The 18,715-nt window shown below is 37.7% G+C and overlaps 1 protein-coding gene across 2 annotated transcripts; it reads left to right on the top strand.

Moving 5' to 3' along the window:
• Positions 1-1,728: 1,728 nt before the first annotated feature.
• dynll2a (dynein, light chain, LC8-type 2a) lies at positions 1,729-7,221 on the top strand. Of its 2 annotated transcripts, none has more exons than XM_034700643.1 (3): positions 1,729-1,980; positions 2,478-2,634; positions 5,349-7,221. In XM_034700643.1, exons 2-3 carry the CDS (start codon positions 2,503-2,505, stop codon positions 5,484-5,486), a joined length of 270 nt encoding a protein of 89 aa, XP_034556534.1. In that variant the 5' UTR covers positions 1,729-1,980; positions 2,478-2,502; the 3' UTR covers positions 5,487-7,221. The 2 variants fall into 2 exon arrangements, with proteins under 2 accessions (XP_034556534.1, XP_034556535.1); XM_034700644.1 differs by having other exon boundaries at positions 1,767-1,980; positions 2,481-2,634.
• Positions 7,222-18,715: the final 11,494 nt, after the last annotated feature.

Consider the following 18,715-nt stretch of genomic DNA (forward strand, 5'->3'; position numbering starts at 1 on the left):
GGCCCCCGCCCTGCCTATCTTTTAAAGTTTTTCAATGGTAATGGCTTTATTTTACAAGAAAAAAACGAAACAGAGGACCAGGAAGTTGGATCAAAGGATGGAGTCGTAGATGCCTGGTATGAAGGAATATAAATTGGGGAGGTTGGGAAGGGTTGTATTTGGGAGTAGTTTGTATGTTTAACTTTGCCTAATCTTCTTTTTTCTCTCTTAGCATTTTCAATAAAACATTTCCGAACAAGGATTCTTTCGTCTGTTGTTATTTTAAACCTAAACCAGTAATTTCATGCAAAGTACACCTTGCAATTTATTTTGAAAAACTTGTTTGATAATATATTAACAGCCAGTTCCCACCTTGAGTTACAGTTGTGCTCATAAGTTTACATACCCTGGCAGAATTTGTGATTTTTTTTGGGCCCTTTTTCAGAGAATATGAATAATAAGAGAAAATCTTTTTTTTCACTCATGAATAGTGGTTGGGTGAAGCAAAATTTTTATCAAATAACTGTCATATCTTTTTATATCACAATGACACCAGAAACTACCCAAGAATCCAGACATTCTGCCAGGGTATGTAAACTTATGAGCACAACTGTATGTCATGGATTTTGTACATTTGTACAAAATGTCTAAATAATTTACTGCAAAAAACAACAGATGGAAACAAAACCATTTTTTTTACATCCATGAAGTGCAGCATGATGTGTCTTTGTTTTATGGTGGCCCTGAAGGACAACACATTTACAAGAGATGAAACACTTTTACAAAGTTGGAGACAAATGTACATTTTGGAAAACATTTATACATTTTATAAAACAAAAAATACATCAGCAAAACACTTTTACCAAGGCCAAAACAAACTTACATTTAAGAAAACAAATTTACAAAAGATTAAACACTTGTACCATTTCTGAAACAAATTAACATTTCATTTTTACGGAAAGGGAATGTACCAATACCAGAAATGATCTGGCAGTGATAAAATGAGGGGTCATTTAGTTTGTTTTTACATAGAACATCCTCGGGTCTCAGAGTGAGGCCTCAGATGGAAAAGCATCATGTCTCTGGAAAAGCTCCATCATATATCTGCCAAAACCTTCATCATGTGTCAGAATTCAGATGAAACACCCTCAGACCACCTAGCCTCAGGATAAAAGCAGTCGGGCTAAAAGGAGTAAGACTTAAAGGTAAAAGTGTTCTGTTGTTTGTAATATTGTCTCCAACTTTGTAAAAGTGTTAAATCTTTTGCAAAAGAAATAATCTTAAATGTAAATTTGTTTTGGCCTTGGTAAAAGTGTTTTGCTGGTGTGATTTTGTTTTATAAAATGTAAAAATGTAAATTTGTCTCCAACTTTGTAAGAGTGTTTCATCTTTTGTAAATGCGTTTAGTCCTTCAGGGCCACTGTAGTGTTTTAATGGAGAGACACAATTACTTTAAAACTACAATGAACTGTAAAAGTAAATGATGGGATGTATTTCTTTACAAATAGAGCAATGGAGCAGAACCTGCTGCTGTAGCCTTGATAGAAACTAACATAACCAGCACATATGTTCAGTGTTCAAGCCTCCAGTGCCTCACAGCTGTGACGGTGACTTAAGGAAAAAATCCTTTACACACAGCCAAACGATACCTTCCCACTGCCAAGGTCTCGTTTCCTCTTAGCCCACAGTCAGTGGTGTGTACTGTGAATGATGCATTGTGGGATGAAATAAGATGCCGGCAGACAGGAGCTGGAGAAAAACGCTCGCAACACACGGGGAGGCTGCAGCTCGGCCAATCGCAGCGCGCAGCATGCAGCAGAGGGGCGGGGCGCGCGTCGGAGCAGCACAGCAGAGAGCACCAACCTACCTACATGCTTATTGTGTAAATCTTTAAAAAGCAATTAGCCGCAGCATCATCTAAACCATACTCCTCTTCACACATTGGCAGTGTGACATACACATCCTGGGGGAAAAGTAGAGTCTTCCATCGTCTCCAAAAAGGTGAGTTTATGATTTTCATATGTGGAAATGATCTGACTTGCATATCTTGACATTTCAGATTCGAGTTAATGTATGTTGGTGAGGGTTCACTGTTGTTTATTATGAACTGTAGGATGTATTGACGTGGATGACAGCAGCCTTAGGAGATCATTTACTGCATACACTTTGATACTTTTGCTCCTCTGCAGCAGCTGCTTTCATCTGAAAGTGATTTTGCCAAGTAATTTAACTCCACCTGTATCAAGTTTCGCAGCCAATCTATGCAACGCTCAAGTCATCGTGTTGATAAGAGTATTGAGAGGAATAAACGAGCACTAGGTTAGATTAGGAATCAGTGCGATTGAGAGGAGAAACGCGGTGCCAAGCGGCCAATTTTCTGCGTATGACTGATTTTAGCGAGGATTCGGCTGGCCTAAACCATCCCCATCATCAACCACGTGCGGTGTTAATTTTCAGTGCAGTACGTCTGAGTGAACGTGCTCCCTTTTCTTCTTTAGCAGGCACCATCATCATCCTCCAACCATGACTGACAGGAAAGCAGTGATCAAGAACGCAGACATGTCCGAGGACATGCAGCAGGACGCGGTGGACTGTGCCACCCAGGCCATGGAGAAGTACAACATAGAGAAGGACATCGCAGCCTACATCAAGAAGGTGAGGACAGGAGGGGTGCATGGATGGATCCAAGAGCAGCTCTGCGTAAAAGCTTTACATCACTGACACTGACACATCATCTGGAAGTTCAAAGTCTTTTTTTATTCTCATATCTATTTTTGGTCAGTCGAGGCACTTCTGATCAGGCCAGTAGAAAAGGTTTATTTATTACAGAGGTAATGACTACAAAAGTTACCAAATCCACTAAAAAGCACTGTGTCTATGACCAAAATTAAGAAAGTATCTACAAGTATTTGTAATAGTTTTTCACATTTGTGTGCAGTGATCTCCCATAACATAAAACTATGTAAAGCCATCAGACTATATGAATGTGTCAGGGTTCAGAATCATTGTATTCAAAGTGCTTTACAGGTTATCTGAAGCTTATTTGACTGTACAAATACAAAAGTTACAAAAGAACAAATACATTTTACATATAGTAAAATGAAAGAAACCAAAGCAACAAATAGATAATGAAAAATAAAACAAAATGAAATCAAAATGCCAGTTTAATTTTTCCCCTTAATCAACACATTTTCACTGGTTTATATTCAGGTGTGTCCAAACTACCAGATTACTTAATTTTTTAGGACTGCACCTGAAATGATTAGTGCGTGGATCACAATTATATATAAAAAATGAAAAATATGTATTTTTTCAGTCAAAAACCGATATTAAAGTTTTGAGCTTCTCAAATTTGAGTAATTTCTCTGCTTTTGTTGCAATTGGTCAAACAAAAATAAGTAGTTAAAATATTTCACCTTCGGTTCTGGGAAATTTTAAGAATTTTAATTTTTTTGTTATATCCCAAAAGTGATTGACGAAATGTTAAACTAAAAGTTAGTTCCAAACTAGGGCTGTCAAAGTTACTGCCTTAACAAATGCAAATTCCTTTCATGTAACTCATTTCTTCAACGCACAATTAACAAACGTACGCTCTGGGATTGAGACCCTCAGCCATCCTGTGGGAAATCAGAAAGCAGAGCAGCAGTAATGCTGTGGAGGGAAAAGATAAACAAACCTCCTTGAGCAGAAATGGATGAAGAAATGTAAAGACGATTTTACCACGGACCTGGTTCCACATATCTCAAAAATCAACAACATTTGAGCTTATCACACTGCTGCTATCAAATCTAGTGGTGGAAAAGACGTAACGTTATATCCTGAGTTGATCCATTGTCTATTCAATTAAATCACTGATGCAGAAAATAGCATCAATTGTCTAGGAGGTGACAAAGAGTTACTTTATGATGTGTTCAAGGTCAGGTGGGAAAAATAACTATGAGGTGAGGGTGAATAAAACGTCATCATTATGTGTTCAAGAAAATGGAAATGAAAAAACTTGAAAAATGTATGTTTTTAAAGGATACATTTGTTTGACCAGCAACTTAAAATAGATATAGCATATGGAGCTACAATCTGTTTAACTTCCTACCATGAACTATGATGAGCATGAGCTCAAAATACATCATCAAAACTACTGATGCCAAGATTTTTTAAAGCAAGTATTCAAATTCTTCTGTGTCACCAGAAGTGTTCAATGCTTTAAAACATATCCCTTTAAAGTAGGGGAGAACTGGGTTGGTTGTCACACTTATTACTGTTTTGATGATTGCTCATCATCAAAACATCTTTCAATAGTCATTCCTACATTAAATTGAAGCTTAAGGTGTTGGCTTGAAATGTGTATCCCTCTCATTTTTCAACTCATTGTAACAAAGAGGCAATTAATTATCAAAGACACTCTGACACATTGTGACAACCAACCCCATCACGGGGTTGGTTGTCACACACTATGGGGGTTGGTTGTCACACACTATGGGGTTGGTTGTCACACACTATGGGGTTGCTTGTCACAATGGTATTTTAATGGGAAAAATCTTCTAAAAAAGGCAAGAAGGCAGAACTAAATTTGAATGTTTAATTGCACTGACAAGTGATAGGCCTACATAACTTAATGCATTTTAACATAAAATGAGCAAGGAGCATAAACGCATCCTTAGGTCAGCCTATATAACAACATAAAGAACAAAACAAATAGGCCAACAATAATGGACTACTCAACTGGTTGTTACATGTGACAACCAACCCCAAAGAGAATGTGACAACCAACCCCAACTGGAATTTTTTGTTAGCATCAAGGCTAACAACCATCTAACAACTATTTAGCTAGCTAATAAAAATCTAAATCATAGCTTTCCCCTCACACTGTGTAAGGGTAACACTTGTTTTGTTATAAACCCATCGTTTCAAAGCCTAGAAGAAAAATACTGAGGAGCTGAATATTTACAATTTGACATGAAAAACACAAAAAGTCCTCTCACCTCAAGTTCAGCTGTCTTACTCCAGAGAAGACTATGTAGGTGAGCTCTGATCCTAATTCTGTAAATGTCCATACCCCAATTTGAGAGACAGTGCCCTCTGGTGGTGAGATATAACGAGTGTGCCAACCAACCCGTGTGACAACCAACCCTGTTCTCCCCTACCCTTTAAAATGTGCGATTAATCAAGTTAACTTAATCATGTGATAAATCAGGATTTTAAAAAACAATGGTTTGACTGCCCCATCACAGACATGATCAACCTCTAGATAGAATTATTTCATAGTTACATGGAGGACAGGATTTGTTCATTTCTCCAATTAGCCCTGGATTTTAAATTGATGTTCATCACTAATCACTAATGATTCTGTCGTTCTTTTTTTACATTTCCAGGAGTTTGACAAGAAGTATAACCCAACCTGGCACTGCATCGTCGGCAGAAACTTTGGCAGTTACGTCACCCACGAGACAAAGCACTTCATTTACTTCTATTTGGGCCAAGTGGCCATCTTGCTCTTCAAGTCTGGCTGAGAAGTTTTCCGATTGGTATGAGGAGTTTTTCTCCCTGAACCTAAATCGGAAAATGCACTGGTGGCTGATGTCTCCCATACACTAATAACGACATACCATAACGATGCAAAACCGGCCGTGCGCATTTGCATGGACTATACAATATTTAATATGTATGTTACAGTAAGTTTTCTTTTTCGGTAGTTGCCATTTGAATGCAACTGAAGTAGTTTTCGTTGATGCTGTTCGAATTCTAGGTTGTAAAAGATTTCAAAGTGGCCCTTGATTGTATAATAAAGGAAAGCTATAGAATGTAGTGGTGCATCTGCTTTCCTTCACAAAAGGCATTGCCAGCCCTGTGATGAGAATCCATCTGTCAGTTTAGATGGTCAAATCATACTGTGTGCACCAGTTTAACAATCCACCATCATGACTTTATGCTGATCATGTAAAGGGGGCAAAAAAAGTTGTAACTCACTCCATGGCCTTCTATGGCCTCAAGAAGGACATACTGCATGTGATCCCTTTATTACCTTATATTCATAATTTAAGAATTGTTTTTGGTTGTAAATGCAAAACCTTTACTGTTTTCACTTATGATTTAAAATAATGTTGCCCAACAGATGTGGAATTTTTAGCAGCCGCTTTCTGATAAAGATGTCACGATATCCAACATGCTTGACATTTTGGAACCAACACAAGCCAGTGCAATCATTTCCAAGGACATAGTTCGTCCGCTCTTAAATTTTCACTGTGAAGGACAATGGAGCAAATAAAGCTCACACACAAACACACACAGACCTTAGTCTTCTAACGTCAGAGTAGAACACTACAGACTGGTTACCAAAATCTGCTAACTCACCTTCTTAGATTTCAGTCTAACAGTTCTGTGTTTGCATGTTTAGAGGATTCCTACCATTTCTTTAACTATCGTCAGACAAGAACGAAAGCTAATCTTGAAGCTAAATAACTTTTGAGTGTGTAGATATTGGACTGAAACATGTGATGTCTTGTCCCATTGATTGCTAAGAAGCAGCGGTCAGGCGGTGACCGAGATGAAAACATCTGCAGTCAACTCTACCAAGGCTTAAAACGCTCATGTGTTTCTGATGGTTGTGTTGTCTTGTGATACTTTCAAGTTGCGTTACCCCCACCAGCCTTTGTTTTAGTATTGCTTGTGTACTGCCAGACATGCAGGAAAGTAACGGCAATCAGAGTCAGGACTTCTGGAGAAACTGCACACAGTTTGACCCTCTGTCTAGCACACTGACTTTGGGTTGTCATTTTGTCATGTCAGTTTAAGGAGTTTGAAGAAATGGCAATGCGAGGCATTTAGTTTGGATGAGAAGGTGTTCTCTGTGAGGGTAGATTGGAGGGATTTAGTCTGTGGCGCTGGATAACACTACACATTTATTTGTAAAGACTAAACTAGGATTTTCTCTCCCATAAGCCAACAATGGTATAATGTGTGTCTCTCAAGTGTTAGCTTGGATGGACATTGTTTTTGCAGGGAAGTCTTCCTAACTATTGTCAATGTAAACTGATTTTGGTTTGTTTTCCTCTGGCATGTAATTTTGCTGTGTATATGTAAGAGCCGTTCTAATGCTGTTAAATTTGCACAAAATGTGTGCCTGTCATTGCTCTCAACTGTAACCGGCTTGGGTACAATTGCACTTCATTAGAGTTATCCAGTAGGTTGCTACAGAACCAAAATCGTACAAACTCGATAAAATAAAAACTAATTGTTGACTTATTACTCTGTGGCGTCTGCGTTTTGTCATTGAGAACATCATCTGAAGGGTTTATTGGTTCAATAGCTATTCAAAGAAGTAGATAGTAGAAGTAGTTTGACGTTATAGAAAGTATGTTTCTGGTAAGTTCATCCCAAATGGGGAGCAAACTGTTGCAGCCTAATCACACGCAAAGTCAATGCACAAAAATCTGCCCTGATGTCACAAATACTTCTCAGACACAAGGTAAAAATCTCGTGTTGACTCTGAAGAATTACAGTAAAGTGGTTTTGTGTGAAAAATGGTCCATGGCAACAAATGTAGGAAACCTTAGCTCAGAGATGAGGGGCACAAACCTTGTAGCTGACATCAGTCACTGCACTGTGATCTGCTTACTGGCTCACAAGAAACTCAGTTTAATATCCTGATACTTCAAGTCATGTCAAACTCACTGAGAAAATATATCCCTTTATCAATACCAACTTAGCCTCTATGAAATATCTTAGACGACTTGACATTGCAGGAGAATGCTAAGCTTCAGATAAAACTAGTACACAAAGAACAATCTGCTACATCCAAATAAATATTAAAGTTATATTATATCTGTATTATATATTTATCTTCTAACATGCAGGGTTCAATGACAGGGGCATGTTTAGAGGGATGCCTAGGGGTGGCACTGGCCTCTCTTCAAATCTGATTGGCCACCCCTCACTTCTAAGCTATTTTTTATTTACCTTGTCAGACGTGGGAGTTATAATAAGAACAACTATTGGTTTCTGTGTTGTAACAGAGACATTAGCTTTCTTTGTCTACATTTTGGGTTAAAATGTGGCACGTTTTCTCTCATCAGGGCCCTCAATCCTGATGTTCGACAAACCTTTTGAACCCTTAGAGAATTAAGCTTAGAAGATTTATATGTATGTGTTTATGTCTTATTAAAGCCAGAAGATGATACACAGGAATATATGAGCAGCATGATAACTTATAGGTTTTAAAGTAGATGAAAAAAAGCCACCCTTGCCTATTTCAGGGCTCCAGTTTGGCCACCCCGTTCAAACAATGTCTGGATTCAGTTTACAAGAGCTCTTTGGCACAAACACGTATGTAAACTACAGGAGCCCCATTTCTTTTTATTTTTGAGATATTATCATAAGAACAAAAACTTAAATCTTTTCAGCGCTGAGCCAAAAATAACCAGTGGTGATGTCACTGCTACCTAAGCTGGATTTGTTCGGTTATGTCTGTTGCATGTCTCTTAGTAAGCTAAGTGTGGGACAACATACCTGAGGTTATTCAGATACGTGTCTATATGTTGGTTTAAAATGCATATGATTAATTGTACTTGCTTTGTACATTAAGAATCAGGAGTTTAAACTCTATGTAGAGATTATGAATCTTTTTTTTTCCTGTAATAATGCAGAAATCATTGCTCCCTCAAACATGATTTTCTTTGCGCTCTTGCTGGTAAGCGGTTGTTTTCTTAATAACTAAGGCAGCGGGAGTGTTGAGTGTCACTTGTGTAATGTTTGTGCTGAAGTTACGTGATGTCTGTAAGTGGAAATCTGTAGAAACACGAGCACACAGAGCCAGCAGAGCTGAGAAAGCAGACAAATTAAAGGACAAGTGACTAATGAATAATTTCTAGAGACAGACTGAGGTCAAAGTGGGTGAAATAAGACACCCTGTGGAGTTAACCGCAACACTTTGACTAAATATTAAAAAATGCTCTATGCAGGGCCCGGCTCTACTTAGTTTTAAAGCTCAGGCATGATCCATTTAAACCCACTGATGTGCTGGGGTTCAAATGGAGCGAGCCAGTGAGCAGGGATGGAAGAAATAAGTAATCACAGATCACATTCAGATTGTTTCACTGACGTAATGAATCATGACTAAAAAAAACAAACAACCATTGTATTCTTGTTTGTATTCACTCGTATCTAAAAACTATTGCATCACAGCTATTTGTGCTTCTTCGCCGAGGCCTCAGAGATGTTTCACACTCCTGTTTGTTTGTTTTTTTCCTGTGCGTCTCCTCCATCCCTCATACAGTACCTGCCTGCTTCTCTTTTATACTGTTGCCTCTGGCTGCATTCAAACATCCTCCCACACAAAGCTGTAATTCATGGCCAGAGCACATTCACATTTAAACTGCATGGATAATTGACTGGACAGAGAATTTAACCCCTGCTGCAGCGGCAAGGTTTGTGATATGATAATGGGTTAAAACATACATTTGTGTTGTTTAAATGTTAAAATATAGTGAATACATTCAAATTATAGCCTTGTGTAGAAAGTCTACCATGTTCAACCAAGTTTTATTAGTAAGATACCTATGCAAATCCAGCCCCTTATCTAACTCAAGTCCCCTCAGAGTGAGACATTAAAACTCTAATTTTAAAACCTTCCTATTTTTAGACAGCTGTATACGTGTGCTCTTAAAAGGGTCTCTTCAGTGGGCCTGTAAAACATTTGAATAACTCCAGTTGCACCAAAACAGGCTGTTTTTGGCTCAGGCTGAAAATATCTTGAACTGTTTGGTTGGGAGAGCGTGGCTGTCATTGATGTGGTGAATGTGTGCACTCTGCAGATGCCTCACAGACTGTGAGATGACCAGTGGGCGGACTTAACAAGGAGGCAAATGACTCAGACTGAAACATCAGGGGTGTCGATAAAAAATGGGGCCACATGAATATGTTAATAGCAGCAACTGGACACGTGGGCTGGAATGACAGGTTGTGTGGGTTGATGTATGTGTTTTCATTGTTATGGGGAACGACATTCAATGCCTCAATACGTGTTAATCCTTGAAAATGAAACAAAGCTGCTCCTGAGTTTTGGAGGATATGGACGTCATAGTGTGAAACTTTACGCTTTAGTCCTTGGTCTGTTTTGATTTCTATTAGAGTCTGCAATACAAAGATACAGACTGATCACATCTATAAATCACAGCTAGACTAAAGGCTGCCTCCACATTCTCTGACTTACGAGCATTTTCCTTTAGGCTTTAGGCTCCATGTTCCAAGGTTTTTAAGAGGACAATGAGATATTTTTAGACATAACCAGAGGAGCTAGATCTCCTGGTCTCCTTGTTTCCAAACCAGGCAGAATAAGCTCCGTTAATATTTCAAAAGTTCAGTGTTTTCAGCAGTTGTTGTAGAAATATACAGTTCATCTTCTCAAGTAAATACTCATTATTATTATTATTATTATTAATTGTGTTTTTTTAAGAATCTCTTTTGAAACTATTTAATCTTGAGGATTTCAGTCAGAAACTCTGAAAGTAATGCTGTACTTTACTGGACTTCTGACCTCCTGCATGTCCATACTCTCTCTCTCTCTTGAGGTCTTTGAGGTCTGCTGATCGGCTCCCTCCTGTGGCCCCTAAAACCAGGCTGAAAATAAGGGGAGATCTATGGTGACCCCCAAACGATGACATGAACTAGCCCCCCCATAAAAAATGTTCCCAACCCTGCATACCTTTTAATGTTGTCTCAATATTCACTTTTACTCCTTGACTTTTAACCCAGAATGAGAGTTGTGTGGTCTCTTTGAATTTATGTTGATTTTTTTTTCATGCTTTTTCAGCGTTTTACTGGCTTTTAAGTCTTTTTAGATGTTTTATTTATCTTATAGGTTTTTTATCTTAAAGTTTTTCTACTTCTGTTTCTTTTGTTTGACTGCAGAATTTTGGTAAACATCACTATTAGAATTTACTCTACATATAAAGTGGATTAGGTTGGATTGTACTTCCAGACTCTGACCACAAGAGGGAGACATTTGCCTTTCGACACAAGCTTCTGTTTCTCTATTGCGTTAACTGGAAGCTGGTTGGGTAAGTGTTCAGATCCAAACCATGGTCATACTGCTTTAAAAAAAAGTAGGTGAATCAGAGTAGATAATTAGCATTATCACAATCATAAATATGAAACACAGCAAATTAAAAAAGATACATTAAATGTAAATTAAATTCATGGATTTCTTCTGTGTGTGTGGAAATGCTGAAGTCAAATGAAAACCATGTTAACCTTGCATCTGAGTTTAAGAAGGTGTTGAGACTGTATAAGAGGTGGTTTGTTAAACTGATTTAACAGCTCATATCACCTCATAAACCATGTATGCTGCATATGCAGAGTTGTGACTTTCAGACTGTCACTAAATTATTTTTGTATAGAGAAAATCATTCACTCTAAAATCAAAGAATGGATTAAAGTGGAAGGTTCGCACAAAGTGTTACTCTTAACAGAATCATGGAGGTGTCCTGCTGTTTAGACTGCACATGAGACGATATTAAGGAGATATTATATGGTTAAAATATATATTTTTACTCATTAGTTTCCTGAGAATTTGGCATTATTTGCTCAGTGAGACTTTGCATACAGACAGTCCGTGCTTTGTCCTTGCTAAGGGCACCCAGAGGTGATTTGCTTCATAAATGATGGCGTCCGGTCTGCTTTGCTGCACATGAGAGCAGTTTGTTCTAATGGTTTCCCTCTGAATGAGAAGTGCAGCCATGAAGGTTTGCATTGCACTACGGGAAGTTGCTGAAGCAATCACCCCGCACAGTTTCGCTCAGGTGTGGTATTGCTCATATGCCATTAGGCTCATTAATAGAGCCATTCTGAAGATTAGAGAGCAGGACACCAGCAGGGGAGGCATTTCATTGGCATAACAACTCAGACATAAAACTCATCAGACTGATCCCAGTTGCAGGAATAATGATAGGTTTGATTTAACTGCAAACATAACAAAATAGTTATGCAAACAGGTACATCATGCTCCATTTTAAAGTCACCAGATCATAGCAAACATCCTGTGTGACTAAGTGAGGAACAGGTTAAAGGTTGAATTGGCTGCCTTTCATGGGCCGCTATATTTTTACAACCTTGTCTGCTTTGAAACGACGGGAAAAACAAAAGTCTGCTCCAAGAAAAAATAAACTTCATTATCCCTAAAACAGAAAATGTTGCCTCTTTTTCAGGTGTTGTTACAGCAATATGTGACAGAGTCAGCCCCATGGTCAGTAAGAAAACCTGGTCTCAGTTGACCCAAAGTCACCAGCCCCGTCTCTCACTCCCACAAAGCGCCTTATCAGAGCCAAACCCTTTATGGACCATCACCTCGTAATCCTGCACCTTTACTGCCCTCGCTGTGCGCTGCTGTCAAGGATAAGGTAATCAGCTTATCATAAAGACATGATTTATAAAACTTGTATGCCATAAGGGTGTCTAAGTGATTCTTTGATATCCTTAAAAGACTCAGCCCTGTGTCCAAGTTACTTTGCACACTTTAAGAAGAAATGATGAGACCCAAGGCTCTCTTTAAATCAGACTTTTTATTCTTTATCTTTGTCACAGCAGTTTGAAATCTAAACTTCAACATGTTCCTTATGCTGCTCACTTACCTGAGTGAGCAGCATAAGGAAGCAGGAGAGTGAGACTTGTTTCGGTACTTTCTTGCCTTATCTCAGATCATATCCCTGCACTCTGAGGCATGTGATGTTGGGCAATAGGGCCATAAAGCAGGGCAGCTCTTTATGAGAAGGACTGTGAAACTCTAGTTTCACTGATTTGGTTATGTGGCTGCAGGGGGGCTTCTGCAAAATAATGTTTGCTCGTCACATTTTGTTCTTGTATCAAAATCTTCAGAGTAAAATCATTCTTTTTTTATATTTATATGCCTGTTTTAGTTGTTTGTTTTTGACCAAATGTTTATGTTCATGGAAAACAGTCGAGTTGAGCATAGACTAGTGTATTTATTTAAGTCAAGTACAGTTTAGTTTACTTTAGGTAAGTTTAGTTTAGTAATAAACTTAGTTTAGACTATTTCAGTAAAGCCAATTTTATCTTTTTTAAATTTTTATCATAATTTAGTTTAGTTAAGTTTGAGTTTAGGGAATTTTCCTTGAGTCAAGTCTGGTCTAGTTTAATTTAGTTTAGTTCAGTCTAATTTTGTTTGGTTTAGTTTCCTTAGTTTATTATAGCTTAGTGTAGTTTAAATCAACGTAGTTAAGTAATATACTAAGTTTAGTTTAGTCTACTCTAGTTTAGTTTGGTCTGTTCTTTAAAAAAAAAAAGGATTTTTGTCTTGTTTTGTTTACTTTAGTTTAGTTAAGCTGAGTTTAGTGTAGTATAGCTGGGTTTAATTAAGCGGCGTTTACTTGAGCTTAATCTTAGAATATTTAAGTTTAAGTCAGTCTAGGTAAGTAATAAACTTAGTTTAGTTTAGTTTAGTTTAGTTTAGTTTAGTTTAGTTTAGTTAAGTTTAGTCTAGTTTAGTCTAGTTTAGTTTAGTTTAGTTTAGTTAAGTTAAGTTTAGTCTAGTTTAGTTTAGTTTAGTTTAGTTAAGTTTAGTCTAGTTTAGTTTAGTTAAGTTTAGTTAAGTTTAGTCTAGTTTAGTTTAGTTTAGTTAAGTTTAGTCTAGTTTAGTTTAGTTAAGTTTAGTTAAGTTGAGTCTAGTTTAGTTTAGTTTAGTTTAGTTTAGTTTAGTTTAGTCTAGTTTAGTTTAGTTTAGTTTAGTTTAGTCTAGTTTAGTTTAGTTTAGTTTAGTTTAGTTTAGTTTAGTTAAGTTTAGTCTAGTTTAGTTTAGTCTAGTTCAGTTTAGTTTAGTTTAGTTTAGTTTAGTTTAGTTTAGTCTAGTTTAGATTAGTAAAGAGTTGTCTAGTTTAATGTCATAGTCTGGTTCAGTTTAGTTAAATTTAGTTTCATGTAATTTGTTTTAGTTACATTAAGCTATGTTTAGTCTCATTTAGTTTTGATCACTTTAGTTTAGTCTGGTTAAGTCTCGTCCAGAATAGTCTTGTTAAGTTTAGATAAGTTTGATTTAGTTTAGATATTGAAGTTTATTCTAGTTTGATTTAGTTTAGTCTAGTTTTTTTATCTTTTCTTTTAATTAGGTTTGGTTTAGTTTAATTAAGATAAATTGGTTCATTTTTATTCCCTTTGTTTTGGCTGAGCTTGGTTAGAATGATGTCTTTTTAGTCCAATTTAGTTCACGTAACTTAGCTTTTTTAAGTATTATTTGATTGAAATTATGTAAGCTTACTTTTATTAATTTTAGCAGGTCCATATCTGCTTAGATTTACTCAGCAGAGTTTAATTTTTGGTCCTTGTAGCTGAGTTTGTATTAGTTCAGTTAATGTCTCTGTGTAAGGCTTTATTTACATTAAAGTCTTAGTTTAGCCTCATTTATGTTTGCGCAGCAATTATCTTAGATTTGTCTGGATGACTCTTGATAATCTTCTTGAAGCTTAGTGTTATTTTATTAGATTTTAGTCTAGCTATCTAAGTTTAACTTTATCTTCGCTGAGATTAACTTTATTATTTGTCAGCGGATGTAGAGTTTAAGTTTATTGTAGTATAACCCATGCTAAAACTTTTTTATGTTTCACTGCTTTGGTGTGAGCACTGATTTCAGCCCTGGGTAAGATAGAGCTGATCCTGTTCTCTGCAGAGCAGGGCAGGTGCTGTCAGACAGGTAACTGATGGCTTTAGATTACCCTGACAGAAGTTTAAAGCTGTTATAAAAGTGACTTTTTTATTTGATTGCTGTTGGATCTTGCTGGCCCTGACTTTATCCAAGGTCTGTTTAAAGACAAAGCAAAAAACAAAGGGTGTGGGGAGGTGTGTGTGTGTGTGTGTGTGTGTGTGTGTGTGTGTGTGTGTGTGTGTGTGTGTGTGTGTGTGTGTGTGTGTGTGTGTGTGTGTGTGTGTGTGTCTGAGGGGGTCATGCAGGGGGTTTGGTCAGGGAGGTCACGGGGGGTGGGAGTTCGGGAAGTCGCACAGGTAGGGGACACTGATACAGGCGGTGTGGGACTGTGCAACCACCATGTCTCAATCTACAAACCCACCCTGCATGACTGGTCTTGGGCAACAGCTAATGGCCCCCAATTACAGTTTCTCTGTCCTCCAGAAAGCAGCCAGTGTGGCGTGACCCTCCAAATGAGTCTTCCTCAGAAACGCATGGCAACAATCCAAATATTAAGGAAGAATGAAGGCCTAATTTTATGCTAATTTTCACATTGTAGAAGTAGAATATTAAAACACCCAGACAGGTGCTTTTAGTCTTTATTGTGTCTTTAAAATACCTGATTCCTCCAAGACTTCTGAAAGGTAAAAGCATAGGGTCTGTGTTGTAATCTAAAAGGAGAAAAAGTTAAAAAAAATTTACCAGGAACTCGAGGTTTAGGGTGGGAAAAGAGTAGAGCAAAGGCCTGAGGTTGAAAGGTCAAACTGATGTTTCACCGTGAAGCAAAGAGAGGGACATTTTTTTCCGACAGGATGCCTCCTGTGGTCGGGGTTAATGTGGTGGTTGAGGGACAGAGATGTGCGGATGAATTAATTTTAGGGATGAGCAGAGGAGCGTGGAGACAGAGGGCCAGAGTCCACTGGTGGAGTGGTGGTGGGAGGGGAGCATTGGGGGGTTGGTGGAAAAAAGGTTTCTGAGAAAAATGTCTGAGTGACAAATCCGATTTCCAGCCCTGCTTCTGGAAATGAACCAACTTGTACAAAGCTGGAGTGACTTTCTTATGAAGTGAACCAGTTTTCTCAGCTTTATGAACCATAACAAAAACAAATATTATCAGAAATTCTAACTATGTTTACAATCATGAAAAACTGTTATACTTTTAAGAGGGATGTTCCGTAGCGACAAGTGTCGATGTTGTTTTGAAGAAAATATAAATTCTGACTGATGGACTAGTCTGAAAAACTGATCACAGAGATGCAGGTAAATGTGTCAAATTGGTTTCCTGAGTGTGGCTAACATTAGCAGAGCTAGCACCACCAGCCTCTGGTCCTCCTTGCAGGTGAACACCCACAGACCTTTGCTGGTTACACATTGCTCAGTGAATGGTTATATGTGAATTTAACTAAACACAGCCTACATACAACTTTATCGCCATTTTCCAGATCCAAATACTACAAAACCTTTCCGTGTTACAATTTATAGCCAGCCTGAGCTTAAACCAACATATGACCCACATTTCTGGCCTATAATAGTTATAAGTTCCTTAACCCTCCTGTTATGTTGTGGGTCAAATTGACCCTTTTTTTAAGTCTATTTTGGACAATATATGCCTTCCAAACCAGCTCAATGCAGCAAAAAGATCTGGGCAGCATGTGACAGAAGAGGTGTCAGGTTCATTTATCAACATCACTTCATAAAAATAAAAAAGTTATTATCATATAACCATGATCTGTGAGATTTAAAGAACACCAATGGACTAAATCTTGATTTAAATAGTTAGTTATGGAGTTCAAAAATAAGATTAAAAAAATGTGTATTGGGATTGATTGGGGTTCTGACACTTTTGGATAATTGAATATGTCCCAACATTATTGCTGTTCCAGAGAATCGAACATAACAGGAGGTTTAACTGACTGGTAACTATACGGCTGACTAGCGAGGACAGTGTTAAATAATTTAGTTAAGTAAACACACATCCCTATACTTCATTAAGACATTCATGATCCTCAGAGAATGAACCCTCGTGACTCAACAGCAGACCATATCCAGATTTTTTTCTTCAGCACCATCATAAGGTTGACATTTTTTTAATTTGAGTCCAATGTCTCGACAACTATTGGACTGAATGCTATGAATCCTGTTATTTCAATCATGGTCCCCAGATGATGAATCCAAGTGTCTTTGTGACTGTTCATGAAGCAACATTTTTCTCACTTTTCTTTGCAGTATTTGATCAGCGACTGGATTGATCGCCACACATTTTTTAAAACCCTCAAGGTTACTCGATGATGACTCTGCTCGAGCACCTCTTGATATTTGTTGGCTTGAGTGACTCCTCATCACATCATCGGACAGCTTAACATGCAGAGTCTTCTTTTAGGTAAGTTTTATGATCCATTGGGGGCTGCCATCGGGTATGAATTTTCAATATTGTGCAATCCTTTAAATTAGAAGACAAAATACCTGCAAAACTCATGACATTCCCATCAGCCCCCTGCTGCATATCATGTTTCGTGCTAACTAGCAAGTGCCTGCACTTAGCTCAAAGATTATAGTACTAAGATACAGCCGACATTGATGCTAGAATTGCTGTTACCACTATTTTTCTTTTTGGCGCTTTCATAGGAAGCATTTTTAATTGCCAGAAGAAGTTCTAGATTACTTCTCTCTAAAATATTTGATTAGAAACAATACAAAATCATTAAACTTCTGTGAAAAATAAGGTTTTGATCTTTCTTCTTCCTCTGAATGACCTTTCATGTGACCTTTAAGGAGCTGCTACTGCTATGTGGAACCACCAAAGTAGATCATTTGTCCTTCAATGCAAAAATCAACCAGATTTGATAACATAAACAGGATCGAGAGCAGCTTTTCAGAGGTTTTAGTTTACCTGCAAAGTGAGTCATGTCCGATGACTAAATGAAGTAGGTGCTTTAAGCAGTCACAGGGGGACAAGATAGATGCTACGGTTGACTGAGTGTGAAGCCTTCCTCTTTACTCATGATATAATCAATAACTCTGGTTCCACATTAGGTGGCAAAAGGCCAGAATCTTAATTGTTCAAAAGCTGACTTAAATAAGCAAAGCAGATCTAGAGAAGCTTTGGAGAGACCTTCCTATCAAAGTGCATGTTTACAGTTAAAACAGGTTTGCACTTATAAAAAGATTAGAGCTTATGATGACAAGTAGACAGCTGTTAGTGTTTGGAGGATTAACTATCAGTTTGCAGTTTAAAACACTGAGCATGACTGCATACTGAACTCTTTCTCCGCTATCAACCCTCCACACAGGCAGAGTTGTTTTACTGTAGCTGTCCTGACAATGCTCCCATTTAGCTCCATGTCAGAGCAAGCCACACCAACATCGATCCCTGTATGAGGTAAAAGGAAATGTGCTGATTCCTCGCTCAGTCTGTTACACATTAACTGTTAACGAAAAAGAAATAAAAAGAGCTTACAGACTCCAACAGATAACCTGCTACTGCATCTGTCACCACCAGGCAAATAAATGGACACTAAAGGTCATTGTTGCTACTGTCACATTTTCATGTTATTGGTGTGTTTATGGCCAAAATAAAAATCTATGGGTGTCAGATAGTGGAGGGACAGAGAGCAGATTTCAATCATAAATTTAAGTGTCTTTAAAATATCTTTTTGAAGAGGGAGAGATTAATTTGAACAACCTTGTTACAGCTCACTTTAATTTTTGAATAGAGATTTGTTTATAGGCAGTTTGATGCCTCTAGCAACTGCATGTATAAGAAGAAAACTTATCTGATCTTTGACTCAAGTACAAGTAACTACACTCAGAAACACAAAGTATTAACATCAAAATATATCCAAAAGAATCAAAGATTAAGTATTTATGATCTTCTTCTATCCCTCTTTTTTATCCCAACACATTGAAGGCAGATGGCTGACTAACATGAGTCTGGTTCTGTTCAAGGTTTCTGCCTGTTTATAGGGAAGTTTTCCTTGCCACTGCAACTTGCTGAATGCCAAAAAGCGCTCCATTCATGCCGAGTTCTATAGATAATTTTCTATATAAACCTGG

Source organism: Notolabrus celidotus, chromosome 14, assembly GCF_009762535.1.
Source record: "Notolabrus celidotus isolate fNotCel1 chromosome 14, fNotCel1.pri, whole genome shotgun sequence".
Classification (NCBI taxonomy): domain Eukaryota; kingdom Metazoa; phylum Chordata; class Actinopteri; order Labriformes; family Labridae; genus Notolabrus; species Notolabrus celidotus.